Consider the following 27476-nt stretch of genomic DNA (forward strand, 5'->3'; position numbering starts at 1 on the left):
GCAGGGTTAGAATACAAAGCCATAGATTTTACCTACAGAAAGAACATGTATTAAGATACCCTTAAAGAGCAAACCAGATTACATTCAGGAACACCTTTTTAGTAACAACTACAAAAAAAAAAAAACCACACTTTTTATTCAACATTCTGTAAGAGGAGATACTTCAGAAAACATACAAGCAGCACGTTGTAACTAAGATAAAGCCATCTTAAAATTACTACACACCATTTAAGATAAATTTTAAACATGAGCATTGCAGAAAATACATCATCTAATTACCAAAGCTATTTGTTAATCGCAAGTACATATATGGCTATGCCCATTTGCTAGCCACGTTCGTTTTCTTCCCTTTTTTTCCTTCTAAAACAACAGTTCCTAAATAAAAGCTGTGGCACATTCTTCGCTGCAGTTCCCATCTCCTAAGATAGTTTAAACTGACTTCCACCTAAGTGGCACATTCCTCTAAGCAAACAACAGGAGTACAATCATGCTTAAATCTACCAAGTTAAACTGTGGTTTTATTAACACTGTATGTGTTAAATGAAGAGTGAAGTCATGTCCACTGAGCTGTTCAGGTGCTGGCCCTGCTCCCCTGTCCATTCAGTCAGGTGCATGGACCAGCCATGGGGGCTGATGGGGACTGAGGTCAGAGCCCTGATCTGGCCTCCAGAAATCCCTGAGGCCCTTCTCTTTTCAGTGACACCTCTTAGTGGAAGCAAAGACAAGCGGGCACTGAATGCTTCTCAGTGTTAATTACGAGGTCTGCTTTCCAAGGGACTCCTCCCAGGTTCTCCTGGAAGACCTTCAGCAAAGAAAAGAGAAGGGCATCTGCTCTGGAAAACAAACTGATCCACAGAGAAATTTCTCTCCAGGCTTCCACCCGATTCTTCAAAGCAAAAAATCAGATCTGTATGAGCAACAGCAGAAATGCAAGGTTAGCTCAAAGCCAGCTGAGACAGAAGGGAAGAGTCCAAACCTCAAGTCCAATACTGTGGATATCTTTCCTGGGAAATCGATAGAAAGAACTGCATACTGAATCTCCAGACTTGTCTTCTGGGAGCCCCCTTTTGCTGCTGTCCATCAAAGCGTACTGAGAAGGCATGTCTCCTTCACTGCATTTCCAGGACCGTATGGATCCTGAAGTCACACAGTCCGAGTTACACAAAATAACATAGTCATCCTTCAAGCCCTCAGATCCTGGAGGACTGCAAGAATTGAGTTCTGCAGGAGCACAGCCATCAAACGCTGGGGGAATGGAGTGCTCAAATTCTGGATGGGTGGTGTTCTTAGCATTTGGGGTAACACACATTTCATTAACCAAAGCAGGAGGCTTTACAGCTGTCATACCTCCGTGCCTGGACAGCTCACCCCTTTCTCCATCTGGAAGGAAAAAAGATGAGTAGAAATCTCTTTAATGCCACTGACTAGACAAGATGATGATACAGACACAGGAAAACCCCACAGCCAGAAGTTGGCAAAGGCTGGCCAAAGAATATGTGCAAAAGGACCACCTCTGCTTCCCATCCGCTAGGAGGATGGGGAGCGTGGCAGAAAGAGAGACACCAGGGCAGCCCCTCGAAGGAGCTGGCAAGCTAGAGGCCACTGACCAGCTGCCGGCAGGCATGGGAGCACCCTGAGCTGTATGGTGAAGCACTCACTCCCTCGATGCTTGCACACAGGGCTGGTATACCTCTGGCCAGGCCTTCCACAGGACATGGGGGAGATGACAGACCCCTGGGTGAGCACTTGCCTGGCAGAACAGCACCAGTGGATGCTCGCACTCAGAGCAACTCCATCTGTAGCAGTAGCTCCTCCCTGCCTCTAGCACAAAGTAGGAGTGGATGCTTGCGGTTACAGCAGGGCTCAGGCGCAGCACACAGCCTGCTGAGCCCAGCCCGCCCATAGACCCCGCACCCACAGGATGCCCCTCAGCCCCCACCACCCCCATGGGCAGAGGGGCACAGCCCCTGCAGACCACTGGCTCTGCTCACAGCTCTCAAGCTCTGGCCTGTCCCAAAGGCCCCAGGGAAAGACGGGGTGTTAATGTAAAGGGTGTGCCCCTTACAGGAAGGGGCACAATAGGGGACACTCCCACCTGAACAGCCAAGTGCTTTGGGGCACCAGGGCCTCACTGTTCACTCTCTCCTCCGTGTTCAGCGGGTGTGAGCAGGACTTCTGGCCAACAGCTCGCTCCTGCCTGCGGTGGCATCAGCCAGTAATGCTGGGCAGAGCCACCCAAGCGTTTTGGACAGGGCTTGCTGCAGCTCTGTGTGCCAAGAGGTAGAAAAGGGCCTGGGTAGCTCCACTGGCAGTGCAGTCCCTGGCCACAGCGTGGGGGAGCACTGGCCAAACACACTGCACTAAGCACAGGCCAGGTGCTGAGCACAGCGACCCTGCACGGGCAGGAGACCTTCCACTTCCCCAGCCTGAGTCTTGCTTCCCATCCACAGGAAATTCTCTTAAAGCTCTTGTTTGATATTTTACTCTAGTTCAGTTTTTGCTTTGTTTACTTGCTTTTGATTACCTTGAAACGTGGAACCAGAAAAATGTGGCACCTTGTCAGCTGCTGCAGGGTTTATAGCCTTTTTGTTGCTTCTCACAAAACCTTTACTCCTTTGCTCTGTGGAGTTTGTACCATCTAGTCCCTGCACACTAGGATTTTCATCATTTTCTGAAAGGAGAAAAAAAACATTTAACTGAAAATAAAAATCAAAGTGTGGACAACAGAAAAAGATGGAGTTCAGAGGTCAGTTCCTGGGCTGACTTCTGACTGCCTTCCTTTAGACACTCCTTTGAAGCTACTTCTGGGACAGGAATGGAGGTTTTCATAGTATAAAAAAGACACTGGCTCAAGGTTCAGAGTTCAGACAGGCAAAATGCCTTTGGCAAACAGGCCAGCACAGACAGTGTGTGACCGGTGCCTACAGGTATGGCATTTTCACCTGAACATCATTACAACTCCCTCTGCAAAGTATCCCCGTAGTAGTTCAACATGTGTTTCTCAGGCACTGGTTGATGAGTGCAGTGCTGGCATGAAAGTAGCCAGTCTGGGGACTCTCACGAGGGTAGGCACTAGCCACAAGATGCTCCATAAGCAATTACAGGGATCTGGGCTGAGTAACATCCTCCATGAGGAAACACCTTGTTTAAAGCAGAAAGCAAACAGAAATGTCTATGTTTCACAGCTGAAGCCACATTTCTAAAATTATTAGATTTGTATATTTACTGAAAACTCAGAAAAAATGTAAATTGAAACCGAAGTCTCTGCCATGCCTCTCAAGTACAGCATCCGAGTTTCACTCCACTTCACCCACCACCTCCATCCTCCATCACTTCCTGTAACTACAAAACAGAGCAGGAAAGGAGCCCAAGAAGATACATCTATTCCCTGAACCACCCAGTGCACACACAATACCTCTAGTGCCGCAGTGCTCAACACTCAGATGCGGGAATCCCTTCTGTCCACAGAGAAGCCACTGGACTTCTCACACCCCCGCCGTAGGGGTGACAGCAGGGTCTGGTCCCTTTGCTCCCTGCAGATCACATCTTGGTGTTGAGGGGACAGGACCTCCAGGCCGATGAATGACACGTGCCGAACGCTGTGCAATAGCCTAGCTCGGAGCTGGGATGGAAACTCCTCCCACCAGGTGGGAGTGTTACCCGAAAAGCGGATCCACCGCCCAGCGTGCAGTGAGTCAACAATCACACACTCAGGAACGACACTGCAAATTTATTTCAGGGTTGCACAAGCCTGGGTGCTCAGTGGTTTTCCATAAATCAAGCACACTGAAGCCAGCTACCTTATCGTATTTATACAATAATGGCCATACATATTCTATCTATCTAATACATATTCATTCTCATTTACCTAAGTTATATAATTGGCACTGAGTCATTCTTCTTGGCTCTGCCTCACTTTCTTCCATGCATGCTTTCTTTTCTTCAGGGGTCTTTGGTGATCTTGATGGATGGGGCAATGTAACTCCTGTTACATAGAAACAACTTCAAACTATTTCCTCTTAGCAACTCTCACTCATTTTTCTTCTAAAAAGAAATGTTTGTCATTAATTAAATGAGCGAGCTGATGGCCAAGATATCTCAGCCCTAGTCTTAGATTACCTATTAACAACGTTTAATCAAAAAGGAAAGGGTCTATATTCACACTAACTTAATCATACACAATACCCCTTAGATTCATGAGAACTAAACATATACAATACACCGTAGATTCTCGCTAACACTCCTTGTATCCAAGGCGGGGGGGTGGGGTGGTGGTGTCCTCTATTATGAGGAACTGTGCAAGGATCACAAAGGGCAAAAGAGTATGGGGGAGGACAGAAGGAGAGACAGATGGAAGGAAAGATCACTGCAGTTAACACCAAAGAGATACTGTCTGCTCTGCACAGTCTGAGCGACCCTCTCTGCCCAGAAAGGGTGATGCCTAACACATGTGCAGGGCAACTGGAAGAAGGGAAAGCACCAGCCATTCCCAGGCAGTGAGTAGCCAAAAGGAACCGCTGGTCTCTGCACCCAGGTGAAGAGGACAGAGCCCACTAGACTAGGGTAGGAAAGACCTGAGACTGCAGAATATTCGTGCACTGGACTAGGATGATCTAGATAACATGTGATTACGCCGGTATTAATGCTGTCAGCAGCTGCCAGTACTTTGAGTAATTTGGATCTTTCAAATTTGAGATATTTCTGTGCTGGAAAGAGACCCCCTTGATTACAATATTCAGTTTAAATAAGATAATCAGGCCTCACTAAACCACACTCGGCCAAATCACACTCTTGGCTCCCTCTCTGTGATTGACAGGAAGCCACACAGCAATGGATATTCACCTGAACGACGACTGTTTTCATCCCCTTCTTCACATTTCTCAGGATTGTCTCCCTCATCTGCAAGGATCAAACTTGCATGATGAATACTTGGTATCAGGATCTGAACTGAAGTAAAAAGCAGACAAATACAGTTGAAACATTCACAGGAAGAGCTGGAAGAATTCATACCCACCATATTGCCCAATTCCCTATAGCTCATCCCTTACCAGAAGTAAGGCAGGCTCAGGAGAACATCACTAAAGATAATGGCTTTGATTTCAGTGCATCTCACCACTCTGAACCATGGACAATATTCTACCCACTGATCTTGTATTTTTTAGTCTCCTCATGCACCCTCCCCCCAATTCTCTTTTCCCTCTCACCTTTCCTGCCCCCAGTCCTCTCCTCTGTTTAGCTTAAAGCCTTTCAAATCACTACCCACTCCTTTCTACCAAACTACCTTTTGTCTGCATTAGCTATGGGCTGGACCAACTTTGGATTTGAACTGCAAAGCACCTCCAGGCAATAACAGCTTCTTGTTAGAGAAGGCCACCATCTTCCATCCTCTGAGCCACACAGACCCATTATCTTCTCACCTTTATGCATTGCTGCAGGGACCTGTGATTCTCATTCCCATCTTGCCCTCATTTGGGTGTGAGCTATTTAAAGCTGACAAACCAGAAGATTTGTATTAATTTGTACTGAAATCTCACACAGGCCTCGGAGCTCAGGGGGAGCTCCTGAGCAGCAGCACAGCTTCACGCATACTGCACAACACTGTCATGGTTGAGCCCCATTAACAAATGCTCACCCGCACGGCTCCATGGGTGACGTGGTGTCTGGGCTCAGGGAGGTCACATCACATTTGGGCTAGGGTCCCTGACTCAGGAGTAAACATGGGTGTCCCACCACTGCCAGCACTCACCAACGCTGTGCTCCCAAAAGTGGCCGAACCCAGAGGAGCCCCACCAGACAGAGATACAAGGCCCTTTTTTACGAGCCAATGTCCCATCTGCAAATAACAAAACCACCTGTCAGCAGACTGTGAAAACAACAGGAAAATCACAGCTGCTGGGACCTCCTAAGGCCTTGCCACAAGTCCATCGTGTAGACACACAGGACCAATGTAGACACTCCCAGCACAGGACCTTGGCAGCAGGCAGGTTCCATCTATGTGGGAAACCCTCAGGCAGTCAGTCCCTGCAGAGCCACGTGGCAACAGCAGCACTGACAGCAGTGTAAATCTGTAGCCTGTTAGTCTTAAACTAACTCACAGTAGAAACTGCACTGTCAGATATTCCCTGAAATGCAGAGAACTGGATCTACACATAAATGGCTATTTAAATAGGGTTTTTGTATTCTGAAAATGTTGAATAGGATATCTTACCTGACCTGCCTTTGTGCTTCTGAAAATGCCATATCAGCGCAACCAAGATAGTAATAAATACAACTCCTACTGATGCTATGAGAATATAGAACAGTACATGAACAAGAATTCTTCTGAATGCCTCCTTTTGCTCTACAAGGAAAAATCAGTTGTAAAAAAAAACTTAGTGTACGTTCATCCTGCTCTACTATGTTATCTTTATTGTTCTTAATTATTTTTGTAACAGCCTGTAAGTACATTATTATCAGAAAGCTGATTTCTAAAATTAAAGGTTACCTTCTTTATTTTCTCTAAGGTTTTTACAATCAAAGAGTCTCTTTTCACGAAGTATATATGGGACCCTGTAGCCCATGACATTGGGAGAAACCTCAGCCAACAGCCTAGATCATTGGTGGTGTGAGGCAGAAAGAACAGGCAGTGAAGAAACCTGTAAGGTGTGGTAAGAATAGCTAGGGAGATATATTCACACACTAGGCATTTGGGTATCACTGTGTAATACTCAGGTATACTTGCAAGACTCTCTGTATCACTCTGGTTGGGTTTCTGTACCACAGAAAAGTCCAAACAGTACATCAGCCTTGTGTTCCAGGGAAGCGCATGCAGCACTGAAGCACCACTCATGCCATTTCATTGGGAAGCTAAGGTGTCACTGCCCAGAGCTCTGCTGGCCCATGAACACATGAGTCTCTCGGCATTAAATGAAGGAGAAGAGGCAAGCAGTAGATGTGAATTATTTCTTTTTTTACAATAACTGTTTTCCTCTCTCTTGTGTGTCCCTTGCCCAGTAAAAAGACTAATATAACTACATTAGTTATACCTCTTAAACTGTGAAATTTAGAACAAAGCTAGAATCACAGGCAGCATTTAATGAAGTTTCCCAGTTTCCCCACCACAGTAACCCTTGTGAAAGTGGATCTTTTCGCAATTTGGGGGATAGTCATAAACTCAAATTCACCAGAAAGTTCTGATACATCTAAACCAGCAATCACCTGAACAAAGGATATGGCATTTACTGGCTTAAAAAAAAAAAAAAAAAAAAAAGAAAAAAGTAATTTTTCCATCACAGCTCATTTCAAAATATATTGGAGTAGCAAACCAGAAACACAATAACACTTTCTGCCAGCCTAGGTCTTTGGCTGGAGCAGTCATACTGGCAAAAAAACACCCAGCTTTACCCAACAAGGCTTACCCTAGCTAGTCTTTGTTTCATCCATCTGTTAATTAGCTAATTGCTAGCGCGTTTGGGGCAGTCTCTTACATAATCCATCTGGCTTTGTGTATTGAATCTGGATTAAAAAACCCCCAAACCTCTGCTTAACCGAGAGCCAGCATTTTTAAGTGATACTCACCAACTTTTACATTAGTGATGCCTTCATATACGGTTCTCCCATCTCTGTCATTCACTTCTATAGAATATCTACCGTGGTCACGTTCCTGAATCCTGTCTAGTCTAAGACTGTAATTAGACACAACCTCAGACCTGTTAACATATTCCTCATGGTACCAAACACAAGAACCATTTGTCCAAGCAATTTCTGTGTTTTCTTTTTTCCAGACTACCTGAAAGAAGTGTTTCAGCTTTGTCCCTGTTAGATTCAAGAACACGGATCCACCAGCAAGTTCTGTGATTTCTTTAAATGTTTCCACTCCTGAGGGCAGAGAAAAAACATATCTGCTCATTTCTGGGGTATTTTACATTCCACAGAGAGGGACCACAAGCAGGAATATTTCTTGTATCTGTTGTTAGTTGGAAGTGTTCTTCCATTGCTACAGTTATTTGAAACATCATCCTGAAATCAATACAGAGAGATTCATTATAAGAGTGCTTTAATATTTTAACTTGTAATAAGATAGGGGTTTTTTTTCCATTTTAGTAATGTTTCTTCCATTCCATGCGCTTACACAGATTTTCCTCACTACAACAAGGTGGGCAAGCTATAGGTTGCCTTTCTTCCAGATGACATGGATGCCTCCAGCTGATTCCAGGCAGTTCAGGTCAAAAGTAACACAGTCACCTACAAGCCCTCTGACAAGGTGCCCTACTGAAAGACAGCACATGCATATTTACTTACAGGATGTACAGGACGTCATGCATATTTGCTTTTTGAAATCTCTTACTACCTTGGAAGCATTCCCACACAGGCTTACAAGATATCTACTAGGAACCTGCATGCAGCCAGAGTTTGCTTTTAAGAGGAAAGCAGGTAACAAATTAAGTCCCTGAACAGTTTGGAGGTCCATTTCCTTGTCATGCTGAGGAAGCATTTTATTTGGATTTGGTTGAGGAATGGAGAATCCTACTGGGAGGTCACAAGACATATCAAGAAAGTATTATGAATCAGTATCCATCATATAAATGAATGCCCAGGGACACATCTAAAATATTGTCTTTGATACTTTCCAAAACTCAAATAGTGGCTTTCAACAGTTTCTCTACAAAGCTGGATCCTGACATTTGTAATAGCTACTGTCTCAGAAGTAGAAACAAACCCTATGCCTTTTGTCATAAGCTGAATTTGGCACGTCTGTGTTATAAAATTACATAGTCTCAAAGTCTGAATGAAAATAACTCCCATGCAAATAATAACTACTTGCTTCTAAAAAGCTAACTGCTTCTAGGCAATCATAGATTCATAGAATTGTAAAGGTTGGAAAAGACCCTTAAGATCATCGAGTCCAACTGCTAACCTATCACTGCCAAGTCCACCACCAAACCGTATCCTCAAGCACCACATCTACCCTTTTGAATACCTCCAGGGATGGAGACTCAGCCACTTCCCTGGGAAGCCTCTTCCAATGTTTGACAACCCTTTCGGTGAAGAAGTTTTTCCTAATGTCCAACCTAAACTTCCCCTGACACAGCCTGAGGCCGTTTCCTCTCATCCTATGGCTTGTTACTAGGGAGAAGAGTCCGACCCCCACCTCACTACAACCTCCTTCCAGGTAGCTGTAGAGAGCGATAAGGTCTCCCCTCAGCCTCCTCTTCTCCACGCTAAACAACCCCAGCTCCCTCAGCCGCTCCTCATAAGACTTGTTCTCCAGACCTTTCACCAGCTTCTTTGCCATTCTCTGGACACGCTCCAGCACCTCAATGTCCTTCTCACAGTGAGGGGCCCAAAACTGAACACAGTACTCGAGGTGCGGCCTCACCAGTGCTAAGTACAGGGGCACAATGATTGTTTTGCCCTGACAAGCAAAGAATTCTGCTACATTGAAACCACCTGCCATAACATAGTTCAGTTGCCTAGCTATTTCAAAATAAGATAGGACACAACTCAAACAGACTAAAACACCTTCTGTTTGTCTGTCTACCCATCCAGTGGACAAGAAGAAAAAAAATATCTCTGGTTCCCATCTCCAGGAAACAGAGGAAGTGCATTAACTAAAAGGCACAAAGACTGAGTCACCTCCAACAGCAGTGTTGTCAGAATCCATTTTCTATTCCCTGTTCTTGCATTGCTCTGGCTTGAGTCAGAGATGGCAAGTTCAAGTCACTGAAGTACAAAAGATGAAATTGCCTTCAACATTCGGGGCTATCAGAAAGGCCGGGCAGCCAGAGTGCTTTGCTGGGTACCAAAAATATCAAGGGAGCAGCGTGAGGAGGAACTCATTCTCATCCTCTACTCCTGGCTGGGAAATGCAGGAACTAGAATGAAAGGTGACAGGGAGGACAGGGGGTTATTGGGAAAAGAGAGCAAGTATTTATTTTTGTGGGCCCTCTGGCATCCCTGCAACCACAAGCAGAGGGTGGTATCAAGAGTGAGGAAAGCAGGAAGGCAGAACAATGCATAACTGACTAATCTTCTGTACCATGGTAGCCCTGAAGAACTGTAACATCTCAAGGGCCAGGATGCTCAGAATAGGGAGGAGAGCCCTAATCAGCGCTTTGTAGGTCCCTAAACCTCCACATTTTTCCACCGTGGGTCAGACTTCAAGAAGGCTAAGACAGCTTTCAGTAAACATCACTGGACTGGGTTGACCCCAATAGCTATGTTAACACATTTCAAAATAAAGATCTAATTTTTCTGGCTGGTAAATTCAAGCACTGGACAAAGAGAGAAAAACCAAGATTTGAAACGGACTCTAGAATTAGCACCCAATAATGGAACAAGGAAGCTCAGTAAGAGCTCAGCACATTTAGAAGCTTGAATGGTTGGGTTTAAAAGTCTAACTGTAACTTTTTTTTTTTTAGACTTGTAGCACAAGTGTAGATGCTAGTTGCAAGTGTAATAAACATTTAATTAAAAATATAACATAGAATTGTTCTCATCCATATTATAACATGAACTCAAAGGCAGAAGCTGTCAACCGTGAATACATAATCCACACATCATAATATAAACAAGTATCTGATCTGGGCAACCCAAGACAGAAAGAAAAGGACTTTAAAGTGAGAATTTACACCCACCATGCACACGTAGCTGAAATTTTCTTTGGTAGGGACAATGCTGAGAGCTGTTGCACACCATGGCTGTGTACCATCCTGCATCTTCTTTCCCAACCACATGGAGCCCCAACGTCCCATTAGGAAAGACACGAACACGCTGGCCATGCCTGGTGTTGCCCTGCATCCAGCGCTGTGAGGATGTATTTCCCTTGCGCCAGCTGATCCGAAAAGGGTACTCCAACTGGGGACACTCAGGGTCAAAAATAACATAGTCGCACACTCTCCCCTCTATTGTCACCACATCATTGTAAGCTGAAAACACAGCATGCACAGGAAAAGGTCATTAGCAAATAGTTCAACATAATTACAGCTATCAGGCTGAAACTCTGGTGATGAGACTGGTTTGAGAACATCACCTGCAAGCTGAGATTTAAGAGTGAAAATCGGGATTCACTTCCAAATCTTGCTACTGAAATGTATGATCTCAAACTTATCACTAAACCCTGGCTTGTCCAAGTACTAGAGCTTACGCGCAGATGGTTTTGTACTGGTCTTCCTCCTTAGCAGTTTCATAAAGCTTAAGTAAGAAATTTCTTTAAACTCCTGTGAGAGATTTTTGACGAAATAAAGCCACAAATGGCATAACCTGATGCATGTTGAAAAGTATTCCTGACAGCTAATGTATCAGCCATTTTTATTCTTTGTAAATACAAAGACACAGCTCACATCTTGTACTCAATTATTAATATCTAATAAGCCAGCGCTGTCAAATTACATTTGTTTTATTAGTATTATCTTGCTAGAGTTTATTACAGCACTCCTTCAAATATTAAATCTTTAAGAGGAAGCTGTAAGCTTAATTAATATTCTATTTTTAATTGCTTGGCTTTTTCGTATTCCAAATATACTGACATAATTCCATTAGCTGAGGTCTTTTATTTCCCAGTGGAATTAATTTCAAGCAGAAGCTACTTACAACAGCAAGTGCAGCTGTCAGCTTACAGCGGCAAGCTAAAACTCTTTGGGAACATAATTTTGTTTCAACCCAACACTCAAATGTTGTCCTGATCCTGCAGCTAATAAACCCAGCAGCATAAACCTCTAAGAACACATCCACACCAAACCAGATTTTCCATCCCAGTTTAGCATTAAAGCATGCTGCTACCAGGGAATTATTAAGAATTAAATAAGTTTTCTTACCTTCAGGAATAACAACTGCACACAACGCAACCTGGAAGGCGATAACAGGTACCATTTCAGAAGTGACCTTTCCTTTGCTATTGCATATACACTTTTTCATGGGCTTGTTCACCAGGAAACTTAAATCCTGCTAGTTTAGATCCCTAGTGAATTATATGACTTGAAGTAAGAAGGTGAGGAGAAATATTTAAAGTATTCTTAGATGCTAATCATTTCCTTACTGAACCTGAATAGAGAATTCTCAGATAGAATAGCTATTTTGTTAAAAAAAAAAAAAAAAAAAATCCTGTGGCTTCAACCGGTGTCAGAACAGTATCAGCTATGAACTTGTGGGTAAGCTTCCCTTTTTCCACGCCACAAGTGTGACAGTCGAGGCTAGCACTATCAGACGTCCTTTCACAGCAAAAAGAAATCAAGGTAAAAGGCGTAGCTGCAGGTCAACAAAGGAAGATTTGTTGCTGGAGACTTGCACATCTGTACAACTGCTCCTGTGGCCCTCTACAAAAATACTCCAACACAGCAAAAGCTCTTATTTGTGTTTAGTAAGGCGCTATAGCTTTGTCATCAAAAGCATGAGGATGTCTGCAACAAAGAACTATATTACAGTTATCTGCAGTATTGGGGCTTTCCCCGAAGAAACCAATTCTATGTAATATAGTGCAACAAACAACAACCACCACCACACTGCAGCAGCAGCAGCCCAAAGCCATGTCACACATCCTGCTCAGCTTCCAGTTTTGCCTGAGTGTGTACATGACTAACCAAACGAAGCCACAGGAGACAGCACAAAGCATTTCTTGATATGCCAAAGGAGCATATGTGAAGAAAAACTCCCACGAGTCTCTAGAGAAGCCCATGGTACTAGTATCTCTCTGCCAGCTATGTGGTCACCTCAGAAAGTAGATTTCTGGAGATCACAGAATCTAATTTCCCAACCTGACAGTCAACCCGTAAATTAGGGAGAAGTTTCACTCCACAGTACAGGCACAACACCAAAGCTGCAACTTGAGCAGCAAATTATTGATTGAACCTGTCTTTGCTGTTTCACAGTTTCCCCAAAATCATTGCCTGCGCTTCAACAAGGAAAAAGGAAAACTGCATGTAGGGCAGAGCTGACACCCAGACCAAGCAACAAAATAGACAGAACCTCTGGGGAGAACAGACTGCCTCTCTTTCTGCTTGTCAGGCAACATCTTGGACCCAAACTCAGCATGTACAAGGTCATAGAAAAGCATGCATCCAAGAGCCTTAAAATGAAGCAAATGTCCACTAACTCATGCTGACTATCCAAAATAACTGCTTGCTGTGGTTTACACTCATATAGAAACAAGAGACACATCTCAAAGGCAACCATCTGAAAGACCTCAGCCTGACTAAAAATATATGTTGCCATATAACCAACAAGTCAAGCACTTCTCATGTGAAAACTTTACCAGAGAGCCTTCATAACCTTCGTTGCTACCTTCACTAGATATGTGTTTGACCACAAAATACAGCTTTGTGGGCCATCTTTACTGCCTCATTTCAGCAAATACGGAGACTGTGAAAACCATGGCACCCTGGAAAAAAAAAAAAAACAAACCACCTATGATTATATATTCAAAAGAAAAAGGAGAAAAAACTGCAAACTAGCTGCTTTCAACACAAAAGCATTCAAATTAATAGCAAGCAACAAGGACAAAAAGCCAGCAAACACAAGAAGTCTAAACCACGCACAGTTCTGCAGCAACTCAGAGATCTAAACGAAAAGGGCAATTTAATGAAGCCAGATAAATAGCCGGATGTCTGTCAGTGCCATCGGCAGCAAACACCATTCGGCTTCAAAAGATCTCTGAAGGAGAGCAGCTACACCAATAATTAACATCTTTTGCCATAACAAAGTTGGACAGCACATTGCCTCAGATGTGCCCTCCCCAGTATCAACCCTTGCATGGTCGTCTACATCTAGCCACGTTAAATGAGCTCCACAAGAAGTGCAGGTCCCCAAAAGCAACCATTCGGCCTACGGCAGATTTACCAGCGACGGCACTGCTTATCTTCCTTCCTCCCACACTAAACTGGTGGTGTTTCTTGTTACGTGGAAAAACGACAGCACGTTTATTAGGTAGTCAGTAAGCGGCCAAGTCTTTACACAGCCCAAAACAGCAGTAAGACTTGCTGAACAGTGGTAGTCAGCATTTTAGCTATAGCTTTATCCTGGGTTCAAAGTGGGAAGATGTTGACTTGCACCACTAACCACACTAGTCTTGTTGACATCAGCGTGCCCTTCAAAATTCTCATGCTATGAGGAAGACGTCTGTGTGTGCACACAGGTGTGCACGTGCCTGTGCACATATTTGTGTGCAGCTCTATTTGAGCTGTTTGTTTTAAGCTTTGTCTTGCTTGTTTGACCCGCAGGCAGTAGTCGTAATCAGAGAAGGCTCACAAGAAAACCAGCTGAGTGACTCCCGCCTCTCTTTGACAGGCTTGCCATGCAAAACCCTCACGGAGTACTAGCCTCCAGTATTCTCATAATTACCTGAACTGTTTAAAAAGTCTCCTCTGTTAATTATTTCTTCTCAGCACCCACAGACCACTGGAGCCCAAATAATTTGCATATACCATTACCTCTGGGCAGATAAGGCATGTGCATGCAATTTCAGGTATGCAGTTTCACTTAGGACTTGTCAGCTGATCAGTTCCAATTGAAATGAAGCTGCAATGGGACCCAAGGCTGCTATCTTTTACTTTGCATAACACAATTACCCTGATGTGGCCGACAAAATACATATTTAAACAAATAACCACGTTAATATAGCTCAATTCCTGGATCAACCGTCACCTAAAATGAAGTCGTTCAACACCGGGCTGCCTGAGGGAAAAAATGGGGAAATACTGCCCCCTCCAGTACACAAACATCTTATTCCCCAGACACCTGAGAGCAAGATCTAGCTTTCTTTTCACACCTTGGGACATGTATTTAATTGAAAAAAACTAACAGAGTTAAAGCTGTACAAACAACGAGTGGCAAGTTCTCTCTAGCGAAAAACAAGCTTTCAAATACAGACAGCAAGCACTTCATTCGTGGTTCTCCTTCCACTTCTCCCACAAATGTACAAGACCTTTCATTTCACCCGTTCTAGTTGGCTTCCCAATGCTGTTAAGTGCCTGATGTCCCTTCGTACACAGGACTACATCAGAACTATCTTGCTACTTCCCCCAAAAAAAGGCTAGAAAAATGAATGCATACCTGTCACTTCCTGTTGCCTAACTTCTACTGCTCAGTGTGATCTTTTTGCATGTTTTCTCTAAATACCTAATCGATGCCATGACACAGGCTCTATATTCCCAATGAAACTGATCTCCCAGTTCACTCTGCTTGACACAAACATAAAAGAATGAGAGTACTGACTCAGAAGTCACCAAGTACAATGTTGAAATATATCTGGGTATTAAAAATACACTAGTAGACAACTGCAAGCTTCAGCAATGCCAGACAGAAAACACTATTGCAGGGCATGATCTACGACTTCTGCCTTTTTCTTGAGTGTGTTTCATCTATGACCCTTAAGCAAGCCTTTTTTCTTCCCACAGGGAGACGTGTCAATTAAGTAAGAGAGACTGCACTATACTTTGAGCAGTCTGAAACACCTCACTGTAAGATGTGAGGAACAAACTATGGTGCTTTACTGCAAAACTTCCAATTTTAGAGGCACTTTCCCCTATATATGTTGAGTTCTAAGATGACATTTTCAGCCTAATTAAAACTGAGAAATCAGTAGGTAGTATTGTTTGCAGATACAGAAAACTCAAGAGAATGAAAGCAAGATGTTCACTAGAATATTACATCCATGCATTTGCAAGAAAAATACTATTAAAAAAAAACTGTATAACTGTGACATAAATGGTAACATAAGTTACACTCCTGAGATTAGAGAGTACCACAGCTGCAACCACATGAACACAAAGTTCCAGATACAACCTTTAGGTGATCAAACCACAGATAAGCTTGACTTGGAAGGGTCTCGCAGAGGAAGCATCACTCTGCACTCACCTTTCTTACAGGCAGGCCATTAAGCGAACCTTAAGCATGACTTGGTATGGCACTCCTTCTTCAAAGACCACGGAAACAAACATCATTTGTGAATGGAAACAGGCAGCACAGGCCAAAAGGAGAGGCAGAGTTGGCGGCTCACGTTTTGCCTTCCCCATCAGTGACCGCCACACAGCTGCAAGAGATGCTTTGCCCTCTCCCTTGCTGCTCCTTGAAGCCTCCCGCACGCAGCAACCCACCCGCTCCCTCCAGCCACGCTCCCTCGGCCGACAGCCTGCCTCTTCCCAGGCCCCTTCCACGCAGCCCTCTCCGGAGTGCTTCTCCCCCACATCGCCCACTTTCCCGCCCTTCCACAGAAGGAACGGCACGGGCTAAGGAGGCGGCGCCCCGGCCCCGCCTGCCGTATCCCCACCGCGCATGCGCGCCCACCTCCCCGCGCCCCGGTGGATTCTGGGTGCTGTAGTCCCGCCGGGGGCGGCGGGGAGCGCAGTGGGACTCCCCGCCGTGACAGCCAAGGGCTACGATTTGTCGTGGGGGGAGATGGACCTCCAGTGCTCCCTGCTTGTGCAAAGCGTTTCTTCGTGTGGCTAACCGCTTCTGAGAAGTCCTTTATAACTGCTCCTTGAAAATTCTCCATTATTCCTAGATGTTGGGGGTCGGAGGGGTCATCAGTTACTCCAAATCCTTCAGTTACAGAAGCATTAAGGGAAGACTGAACACAAGAGCGCAGAACTGGCTGCAGCCCTTCGGGGGAGGCACAGCCAAAACAGGGGGTCAACCAAGTCCTTGGACACCATTCTGCTAGTGCAAAGCATCTACCTGCCACCACCTCATGAAAGGCAGTCTCCCTTTCCCACGGTATGAGGAGATGGGCTGCACAGGGAAGTAAAAATATTTAGACTATTTAACTAGCAAACTGTTTAAATTGTATTGGTCTTCTAAAGATGCGATAAGATTCAGCATCTGTTGAATGCAGTTTCCCAGTTGCTTTTCAGTCTTTCGGGTTTCACCAGATCTTAGGCTTTGTAAGATCGTAGCCGAAGCAATAAATCTAAGGTAATTAAGCAATCAGCCACTGAGATAAAGGCAGTCACTCCTTTAACCGACACATTTTATTGGGTATGTAGGTAAGTACGTAAAACATAAGCTCCGCTAACACCAGTCCATTGGCTAGCTGTCTCGGGAGCCTTAGGAGCCTGGGGACTGTCTCCAATGAATTCACACAGAGATTCACGCAGCTGTATTTACTTGTTCTTCCAGTCCTCTCTTATATTCTTTCCCACTTACTCAATGCTGGAAATGCCTCTCCTTACTCACTAGTTGATTTCCCCCCTGCCAGCTGTTACACTCCTCCTTCTCTACAAGAGCTTTTTTCCTTATATCTTTCTGTTTTACTTAGGGAGTCTTAAAAACCATACAATGACAGCCACTCTCCATTTTGGGTGAGGCAAGGGTCCATCACAGCTTTCTTACACTAACCTTAATGCATGTCAGTTACAGACTGCTGGTCCACAAGAGTGTACCCAGGCAAAACCTCAGCTATTACTTTATGTTACAGGGCAGGTTAAACACCAAATAGAGTAAACCTCCTCACCTACATGTTAATTGCCAAAGTGAGTGGTAAATTAGGTGCACAAATATAACCCTGATTTTGCACCTCATATGTAATTGGCCAAACACTTTGAAGTCCATTTCTTCAAAAAGGGAGTGCGTATCATTATTTGTAAACAAAATAACACATTAAAAAATAGCTGATCCACGGATGTGCACCCTTTTTTTTTAATTTCTATTTGGAAAAAAATGTAATTTATCCAGTGTGTGTAAGCTTGAATCAAACCTAGCAAGAAGTTTGTGGCAACAAAGGGTTGCTATTCCTGGGCTGCCCTCATCATGTGTTTGTAATGGCTTTGACAGCCATTCTAGTCCCAATCCGTCACAGGTGTCCTTGAGTCTCCTGGCAGAAAGCTCTTCTTTCTGCATCCATTTTTAAGGCTGATAGCAGATTTGATTCAATGCAAGTTGCTCAAAGCAGCAGTTACTGCCAAGACACAATACAAATACCTTCAGCTAGAATCCTCCCAGAGTACTGACACGTACTGTCGTCTGAAGCATGTATCCCCCTGAAACACAATGGAGTTTCTGAACTACTGAAAAATGGAACATGACACAGTGATGCTGCCAAGATGTTTGGCAGTTCCCTCGTTCGCTTGTTTTTCCCACGAGTGCACGCCTAGATTGAAGCAGTTGCATTTTAGCATTGATATAGCAACTGGTTGCTTTCCAATTTTTCAATCAATCCAGTGTTAGTTTGCTTCCTGACTTGTTTTTCCCTGAAATGTATTGAAGAAACAGAGATACTCAGAACCCATCTGTATGTGGTCCTGGGCAGCCTGCTCTGGCTGACCCTGCTTGAGCAGGGGGTTGGACTAGATAATCTCCAGGGGTGCCTTCCAACCTCAACCACGCTGTGATTCTGTAATTCCCATATCAGAAACTATTGCAGGGGGGGAGAAGCTTCAATACTCCAAATCCAAACCAAGGGATGTCATTATCTTCTTAGAAAGCACTGCACTTAACTTTTTGCAGTGTTAACAAGCAATTCTATCTAGGCTATGGAAAACGGCATGAGTTGATGGAGCTGAAATACTTGCAGTAGCTTCTCCTGTCAAATGGGCTTGAGGAAGAGTAAGGCAGCAAACAGCTCTCATTGTTTATCTTTTAGCAGCTGTGCAGAGTGTCGGTGGTCTACATGAGTGATGAACATATCTCTCCACACCAAAAGCGCTTTCAGCGCAGGTGAAAATGGTTGATCGATACTTATGTTTAAGAAACAATCTTCAGTGGGCAGCCACAATCCTTTGGATGTCTTTAGTAAACTTCCTTCCTTCTATTCAGGTGGCTGTTCTCCTGAGTGTAAGTTAATTACTGTAAAGGCTGTACAATACCAAAGAATGGTAAAGCTGAAGGTTAGGTAAAGCTTACTGCCAAATGGAAAAACGGTTACTCCCATATGTCATACTTCTCCTTATCTACTGCCATTCTCACCGGGGCTTTTCATTGCTTTTCTCCAGCGAGCTCTTAGTTAGACGTGGGGGTTTGGCCATTTCAACTATTTAAGCATCGTGGGCTTTCTAAAGACAAAATACTCTTAACACTACAAGCATAGGGCCTTTCAAAACTGATACATCTGCTTTGTTAAAAAAAAAAAACAGGAAAAAAAAAAAAGGAAAGGGGACTTCCAAATCATTAGCCAGCTGAAGTTCAAAATCATCAAACAGTGAAATTGCTCTGAAGTAGCAAAAAATGGACATGGTGGCATTTCTGAACTAATGCAGCTATTTTAAAATGCAGGAACTTTCCTGAGGGCGCCTGTCTTGATTCAGGCAGTTGTATTTAACAGTAATCTAGGAAATGCTGGCTTACCATTTTATCAAGCTGGAGACACTTCACTTCCTTCCCTTTTCCATGAAATATGGTCACCCAATTTTTGCACTTTATTGCTTTATGTGTTTCTAAGACAGCCAAACCCTTTTTGGAAGATTTCTCCCAACTCACCAGCTTTTAACTATTGAATTGTCTGCAGGATGCTACATGTATGTTAACCCAAAATTGCCCACATCTCGGTCACAGAATCACAGAAATGTCAATTGGAAGAGAGTTCCAGAGCCCAGCCTCCTGCTCGCTCAAAGCAGAACTATCACCAGCACCAGATCAGGTCAGCCATGGCTTTGTTGAGCCAAGTTTCAAAAACCTCCAGGGATGGATATCCAGCAACCAGGATTAATTTCCTCTTTCATTCTTTTGTACTTTGATCTTCAACCCTCCACATTTGTAAGCAAATGTGCTATATGCTACAAGCCTGACAAGGATACAGCAATGGGCCTGCCTGTTGTACTGTTTTGTAAATTGATGTGGCCATGTTTTCCCTTTCATTCTATTTCAGTATTCCCATCTTATTTTGTTGACGACCATTTCTCCATCTGTCCACAACCAGTGAAATTACAGACTGTGAGTCTAATGAGCCCATATCAGTCATCACTTCTCCAACAGAAAAAGTCCTTAAAGCAAACTGATGCTTAAATCATAACAAAGCCTCAGCATGACAAAACTGGGCCCCGTTCCTTCCTCTCTTATTGCATTTCCTATACAGTTTAGGGCACAGAGTCACTACGGTTTCTACTAATTCAAACCACTTGTGCCCTGCCACCGATAATAGCTTGAAGCAGAAAGGGAATCAGGAGGCTCTGAGAGGATTTTTCACTTTGTTAGTAGGAAAGATTTCCAGATTCCTGGAAAACCACTCCTTTCTGTGCCCTCATCTGAGTCCTCACCTCACAGCCAGCCTGTTTTGTACCACTGCTGAGCACATGCTACATATTTGGGTGTTTTAGCTCCCTGAAGGGCTGCATAATTTTCTGTATTATCACCTTGGAGCAAGCGGTGGCTTGAAAAAACGACCACCCAAAAAGGCAGCTATTTACCAGCTGGGATACAGTGGGCAAGGTGAAAAGCTGCTCATTTCTATGACCTTGTGGAGCACATCTGCTGTCTCCTGCCTGCGTCTGTGGCCACAGGGTGGCTTCCTCCGTGTTCAAACCCACGCCAGTCTCCTGGTAAAGTGGCAGGGAACCCCAAGCGTCAGCACAGCAAGAAAACAGCAAACATCCAGATTGCCGCGTCAAGAAAAGCTGCGGCCTCTCAGACAGCTGGTCCCCGCCAGGCCCCGGACTCTGACCTCCGACCGCTGGTGGCCGGGGGCACGAAGGCCCCCACGCCGCACAAGAGAGCGAACGGCCGGGGTACTGCTGGCGGCCTACCGAAGTGGAATGGCCTGGTTTCTACTGGTGAGCATCGGTGCACCCCAACGCACCCGCTCCCCAGCTGGGCAGCTGTGTGAAGGGGGGCTCCGGGCACGGGCTTAAGCTCGGAACTGCAGAGGCCTATGTTAATCCTTTCCTATGTCACCTACTGCGTAGCGAGAACTTCCCGAGCGAGGGAAGAACTCGTTGATTCGCCCAAGCTCTCAGGCTTCCTACCACATTTCATGAAAACACGTGTAGCCATCTACCTTCTCCCCTCCGGGTACGAGTTACGCGGGGAAATTAAGGACAGCGGGCACCGCCTCGCGAAACCACGCGTGCATTTCTCTCCCGCGCCGAAGCTCCAAAGGAGACAGCAGTCCCAGCGCAGGGTGACCAGCCACCGCCTCGCCACCTCAGAAGCACGGCAGCCCCCAGGGCGCTGCCTCCCGCCCCGCCCAGGAAGCGCCCTTTGCCCGCGGAGCAGGAAGCGGCGGCCGCCGCCGCGCAGCCGGGCCGGAGCGGGCGCCCTGCAGGTAGGCACGGCTCGGCATGGCCCGGCCCGCCCCGGGACGGCGCCGTGGTGCTTGGCACGGCGCGGCGCTGCGTGGTGCTGCACGGCGGGGCCGGGCCTCCCGCATCCCCTCGGCTTGGAGGGCGGGCAGGGCCTGGGCTGCCCGCGGGAGAGGCGAGCTGCGCTGAGAGCTGGGCTTTAAACCCTCCTCTGAGCCCCCCTTCAGGGCGCCGGCGCACAGCTGGCTGGCTGGAGGGCTGCTGCGTTGGGGTGCACCAGTGCTTACCAGTACAGACCCCTCTCTGAGTGTCTGTTGGCACTGCGGAGGAAGGAGCTACCCGGAGGAGAGGAAAAAGTACAGCTCGGAGAAGGGGAGGGCCAGCTTGCCCCTTCATTAGACTGTAGTTGCCGCCCTTGTCTGCTCGTGTCTCATCCCTGTAATGCAGTTCCCCACCTCACCCCAGTTCCACCCCTGTTCCACCCCTTTTCACCCGCTGCTGAGCGAATGCGTATCTTCCCCCAGTTCCCACCCGATGCCCCTGATTGCTGTTGCAGACAGGTAACTTTGCGCCCCTACACCATGGAAAACCCTTGCTCCCAAAAGCTGCACAGTACTTGCTTGCCCTGCAAGCCTCCTTGCCTTCAGGTGCTCCAGCAGCGTGTGCTGCAGTGGCCCTCCCGTTCTGCCTCCTGTGTCTCTCCCAGCGTCCCCCCAGCATCCCTGGCTGGGCGCGGAGCCGGGCAGGAAGGCAGTCACTGGCAAGTTTATGAACAAATCTGACGGTACAGGGAAGGGGGCTCTTGTCACGCCTGAGACAAGTCCAATACGCGCTGTGCAAGTTTGTGCAGCTGCACGATTAGCTGGTTTTTGTGATAAAAATGTCTTCACCTTTTTGAGATTACTGCAAGCATTATCTATCCCACATAATAACTGGGGAGAGGAAGATTTGAACGCCACCTTCTGAATTGCAGGTTTGCACTGTCGCGCCTGGCATGACCGTGCGGAGAGCGCTCAGCCACCGACAGCACTTCAGGAGCAGACTGCGAGACCCCAAGGAGGACAAGAAACTGAAAGTATGGCGCTCTGCACTAGGATGAGTCCCATAACCTCCACAGCTCGGTACAGCCACAGGAGGAATACAGAACTGAGTGGTCGGAAGAGAAAATAAGTAGCTGTTTGCAAATAGCTAAGGTAAAGAACATAAATTTTAGGACCCAGCTACGAAATCTATATAGGTTATCACAATGCTAAAGCCAAGGCCCCAGGAACAGTATGGTGTGTTTGCAAAGCCCCTGCTGGAGGTCCAAATTAGATGCTGTTCGTGTCTTGTTTAGTAAAGCTGCAGATGTTGCCTACGGTAGCCTCGCACACCCACATACACAGATGTTCTTCCTGCTTCGGTTTCCACATTCAAGCAATAACCCAATATGCCCAAGGATATGCTTCTGCCAGTCACAGATTAAATCCCTGAAGGAATGTCCCCTCTGTTGATGAGGTTTGTCCCTTCCTTTCATGGAGACATGACTGTGATTGTGGGAAAGGAAGAAACTCTTTCCTTACCCCAGACTAGCCTGTAAATTGTATAAAGGCTATCTGCTTTCTGCCGAGCTGCCGCAGCAAACGTGAGCATAGCAGCAGTGTGTCAATGGCAACCTGAGCTAGGAAATTTTTGCAGAAGGGAACTCTTCTACCTTGCCTGCTTGCTTAGATGTTTCCCCAGGGTGGTGGTGGTTGGACATTTGTCAGATGCTGATACCACCTCTGAAATGCTGAGGCATTTGCTCCTCCAAAGTTCCTGTTTGTTGACAGCTTTCAGAGTGAAACCCTGCTGTTAGTGGTTAGCTGCCTGGGGAAAGGTCTGTGTGTGGACAGGGTTTTGATGACTCTTGCTCTAGAGTGGAGGCGGGCCATCTGGTGCATATTGTGGCATGTAAATACCTTGGTCAGCTTGTACTGCCAAACTTGCAACAGAAATTCTCGGTAATGGCAAAGTCCTGAGAGCTGTAGGGCAGCAGAAAGCAACCTCCCTTTGTACACTGGCTTCAAACTGTCATATGATCTGCCTGCAGGTGTGGTCCACTTCAGCATTCAGCACATACTTAAAGTAGGGACTCAGATTATCAGATTATTAACTTTTAAGGCTTTTTTTTTTTTTGCTAAGGCTTCTTTTTTGCATATCTGATATTTTTTTCTTCATGGTTCTGCAGTTTAAAATTGCAGTCTTTCTCTTTTGCTTGCTCCCTGTCTTTCTGTCCAGCTTTGCCACCTAGGATTAAAGACTTCAAGACTAGTGGTTTTATAATCACTGGAAACCGAGGTCCAAAACTGTTCCATTCATCTGAGTTGTCTCCTTGATTCTGACACTATCTGATCCTTTATTATCCATTACCTGCTGTTAAATAGCTGTTGGTGATGGATGAAGAGGTCCAGGACCAGGCACCCATCAGTGAACAGTCTTTGCACCAGAGCCCATCTGTCCAGTTAATCAATTCCATCTGGACCTTGAGTGGTTGTCCAGAGAGATTGGTAGCTTGAAGCAGAGTCCAGGGTGTATATTTTTGAAGTGATGCAAACTAGTATTAAGTAACTATAAAGGCTCAAAGGGTGGAAAAAGATAATGTCTTAAATGCTTTAAAAACATTCCTGTAAGCAATCTCAGCTTTAGCTGTGATGCATGTTAGTCTCTGGTCCTAGATTCATCCATGTGGTATCCTTTCCCTGCCATCTTTGATTCTTACTTTTTAAAATACAGTGGGATTTTCCTTATCATTGTATTTTCTCTCTTCTTCCGTGTTTTTTCTGCAGCAACTGCTAATGCCTGCCCTCTTGATGCTAACTGCAGTTGCTTACTGCTTGGCTTGTTTTGGCCTTAAAATAGCAAATACTGAAGGAAAAATTCTTGCCTTTGGTGCTGATGGCGTTGGTAAGAGCACCTGCCCAACAGTTGCATTCATGGCAGTTGTTGGAGCTCAGTAGGAATGCCAGGCAGAGAACTAAGAGAATCCAGCTGGAATAGACAAGACCTTAAATTGTCTGGTTTGTTGGTTTTTGCTGCCTCAGCCTGAGGGCCTTGGAGGAGAAAAAAGAGATGAGGTAGCAAGTAAGAAAATCAGGTTCTGGTGACCAAAGAGTCATTTTCCATTTAAAATAACCTTAGGACAGTAATTAATCTTGGGGCTGTCATTATTAAAGAAATGTAAATAAATGTAGGCTAGGTTTTGTAGCTTGCTTACACCTGTATAGGATTGCTGTCAACCAATCCTAAGTCCAGCACATCTGGTGTATGTCCTAATGTATATTTCTTATCAGAAGGGGGGCAACCTTGAATCTCCTTTAAGGAAAGAGGGAGTATGTGACACCAGATACCCCAGTAGTGCTCAAGATGTCCATAAATGTTCGCTCAGTTAATTCCATTATTTTACGCAACTGCTCTGATTGTTCCCCGTATTCAGCAGGGACAGTAGATTTTAAGACAAGTGACAAGCTTTTGCTGAATATTCAACTAAGATTACTTTTGTTTGCTTTTGTAAGAAGGATTCCTGATTGCTGAACCTGACGTAACTGCCCAGATGGACCAAGGAGAAGAACAAGATCATGAGGCCTTGGAGGAGGCAGACATGGGTGAGGAATAAATTAAATAGGTTTATAAACACAGAGCAAACAAAATGCTCTTTGAGCTGCCTCAGTGTTATTTAAGCCACTTTCTTCCATGCAGCTCATATTGAGACCTGCGCTTTCCCCTTCAGGGCAGGCAGACAGGCTGCCTTTGTCAGCCTGCTGTTAAGACTATGTACAAGAAGACAGAATATTAAGAAGACAATATGTGAAGATTTCTTGGGGGCAAGGAGACACCTGTAGCATTGTCCTTGGCTCTGCTGTTTGTGGCACGTCTGCTCTGGGTCGCATGATGACGCCATACAGCCTTTCCTGCAGCTAGGTTTCTGTTTGCTCCCAGTCTTCCCTCTACTGCTTCTCCTACGTGGTGCAGACCAGGCTCCCTAGGAGAACAGCTTGCCTGTTCTCTGCTGTGCCGCTTCCCAGCGAGAATCACAGTTAGAGTCGTACTTTTTTTCCAGGTGGTGAGGTAGGTCCCCTTCCAGTTCACGTTGCAAGCACAGATCAGCAGGACATCTTGGCAGCAGGGTCCAGAGGAAGAGAGGAACAGTTTGGGGACAGCCATGGAAGTCGGTGTGGCTCCCCAGAGGTGCAGCAAGGTGACTGTGAGGAGGAGGAGGGGGAAGCGGCTAAGCTGTCTTGCTCTGATATCAGCCTGGTGAAAAGACAGGAGAGAAGGGTGGCAGCAGCGTCACGGCAAGTCCCTTGTGCAGAGCGGCCCACCATCTGCTCCGAGTGTGGCAAGGGCTTCAGTCGGAGCACCCACCTCATCCAGCACCAGCGAATGCACACTGGGGAGCGCCCGTTCCTGTGCGGGGAGTGTGGCAAGGGCTTCAGCCAGAGCTCTCATCTCATCCAGCACCGGCGGGTCCACACAGGCCAGAAACCCTACACCTGTGCTGAGTGTGGGAAGAGCTTCAGCCAGAGCTCCAACCTCCTCAAGCACCAGCGTATCCACACTGGGCTAAAACCCTACGTGTGTGGCGAGTGCGGGAAGATTTTCAGCGACAGCTCCACCTGCATCAAACACCAGCGCATGCATACGGGCGAGCGGCCCTACAAGTGCCCAGCTTGCGGGAAAAGCTTCAGCCAACACTCCCACCTCCTTCAGCACCAGCGAGCCCACGACGGCATCCGGCCTTATGCCTGCGGGCAGTGTGGCAAACGTTTTGGGCAGAGCTCTGACCTGATTAACCATGCTCATACCCACACCGGCGAGAAGCCTTACAAATGCAGCCAGTGCGGCCGGGGCTTCAGTGGCAACTCCAACCTGATCAAGCATACCCGCATCCACACTGGGGAGCAGCCGTACCGCTGCACCCAGTGTGGGGAGAGCTTTCGGTTCCAGCCCCAGCTGGTGCGCCACCAGAAGCACCATACGGAGTAGTTGGTGGCGGGGAGAAGGCCACGCAGACCATAGGCAGCTACCTGGTGTTGGGAAGACACACGGCTGCTCCCTGGACACTTCATTTGGGGCATGAATTTTGGGGGAGGGATCCCTCAGAGCCTGTCCCCTTTACTTCTGGGTAAATCTGTTGGCAAGCATTGGCCAAGAGGCCGCTGCCGAACAAACTACTGCATGTTCACTGCGGCGCAGTGGTTCTGAGCCCTTCTTTTGGGGATGGGGAAGAGAAAGGTGCTCACAGCACAGTACATTCAAGGTCAGAAAGGAGAACATAGAGGCATTCCAAGGATCAGTGCCTTTTTCTGTTATTTCTAGTGGGGAGTGATTTTTATTCCAGTAAAAAACGGGTAAGATCCATACCTGTTTTCTGTACAAGGTGCCTGTGTTTTGCCCTTGCAATAAGGCCATGGCCTGGGATGATCACTCCCCTCAGAATCCACATCTCCCGCTTGCCGGTGTTCTTGGGTTTAGGTGGTGTTAGCATCTGTTTATTTCAAAACCCCACAACACTGTGCTGGGTGCCCGTGCGTACGCATCCCGGGCCCAGCTGATGCTCTGTTGGGGCCACGTCTACGGAGCGGTATTTTTGCTGGGTTGTATGGTTGTTAAATTGGCGGTTCCACAAATTACACTGCTGTCTGACAGCTTAGTCCTCATCAGCAATTAAGTAAATTAACATCCTAATAGGTATTTCTCTCAGATTCTTGTTTAGGTGCTTTTGTGGGTGGCACTTTATGAATGTTTTTATAAGGCTTTTAAAAGTATTTAGGATTACTTTTTTTAATTGTGATCTTCTAATTGTCAGTTGATGAACAGAAAAATGATGACGTTTGAAAAATGAGCTATGTCAAACTTCGATTTTATATTAAATGTTAAACATTTTTTCCTGCATAAAACTTTTTAACTCAAATGATATGGTTTTGATCTGTTAATGATTATGAAGATGTAATTACGACATCGATTTGTAGAATCTCTGTGATATTTTTGCAAGTGGTTTTGAGATCTTTAATAACGACTTTCCAAGGAATATGGGGGAGGCAGGATTCTGAGAAAGCAGATGGAACTGACCTCTGAAGAGATCTTCACTTTGAGGAGAAGAATACTACTACTGGGAGTCTGTCCTTGAAAGGAATTCTTGCTCAGGCGACCACTTGGTACGGGGGAGGAGGGAACTGGCAGTAATAACAAAGATGTTAATATCTCTAGCACGGAAGAACTCCCTGTAATGAGCGTGGCAGTGTGTACTGAAATGCCTGTTCCACCCACGGAGCCAAACAGGGGAAGGAATCACAGTGTGCTTTAGGCAAGAAAATG

General features: G+C 45.8%; 2 protein-coding genes across 3 annotated transcripts; one reads left to right on the forward strand and one right to left on the reverse strand.

The window, feature by feature from the left end:
- Window positions 1-80: 80 nt before the first annotated feature.
- LOC142053660 (uncharacterized) lies at window positions 81-11850 on the reverse strand. The gene is made up of 7 exons (XM_075085676.1): window positions 11796-11850; window positions 10617-10907; window positions 6209-6340; window positions 5747-5833; window positions 4843-4947; window positions 2525-2671; window positions 81-1380 (listed from the first exon to the last, which is right to left on the reverse strand). The coding sequence occupies exons 1-7, from the start codon at window positions 11848-11850 to the stop codon at window positions 941-943; spliced, it is 1257 nt and encodes a 418-aa protein (XP_074941777.1). The 3' UTR covers window positions 81-940.
- A 9232-nt stretch (window positions 11851-21082) lies between these two features.
- LOC142061609 (uncharacterized) lies at window positions 21083-27072 on the forward strand. Of its 2 annotated transcripts, XM_075102931.1 has the most exons (4): window positions 21083-21163; window positions 22114-22333; window positions 24674-24763; window positions 25219-27072. In XM_075102931.1, the coding sequence occupies exons 3-4, from the start codon at window positions 24712-24714 to the stop codon at window positions 26142-26144; spliced, it is 978 nt and encodes a 325-aa protein (XP_074959032.1). In that variant the 5' UTR covers window positions 21083-21163; window positions 22114-22333; window positions 24674-24711; the 3' UTR covers window positions 26145-27072. The 2 variants fall into 2 exon arrangements, with proteins under 2 accessions (XP_074959032.1, XP_074959040.1); XM_075102939.1 differs by lacking the exon at window positions 21083-21163 and having other exon boundaries at window positions 22204-22333; window positions 24677-24763.
- The last annotated feature ends 404 nt before the right edge of the window (window positions 27073-27476 follow it).

The sequence above is a fragment of the Phalacrocorax aristotelis genome, chromosome 1 (assembly GCF_949628215.1).
Source record: "Phalacrocorax aristotelis chromosome 1, bGulAri2.1, whole genome shotgun sequence".
Lineage (NCBI taxonomy): Eukaryota > Metazoa > Chordata > Aves > Suliformes > Phalacrocoracidae > Phalacrocorax > Phalacrocorax aristotelis.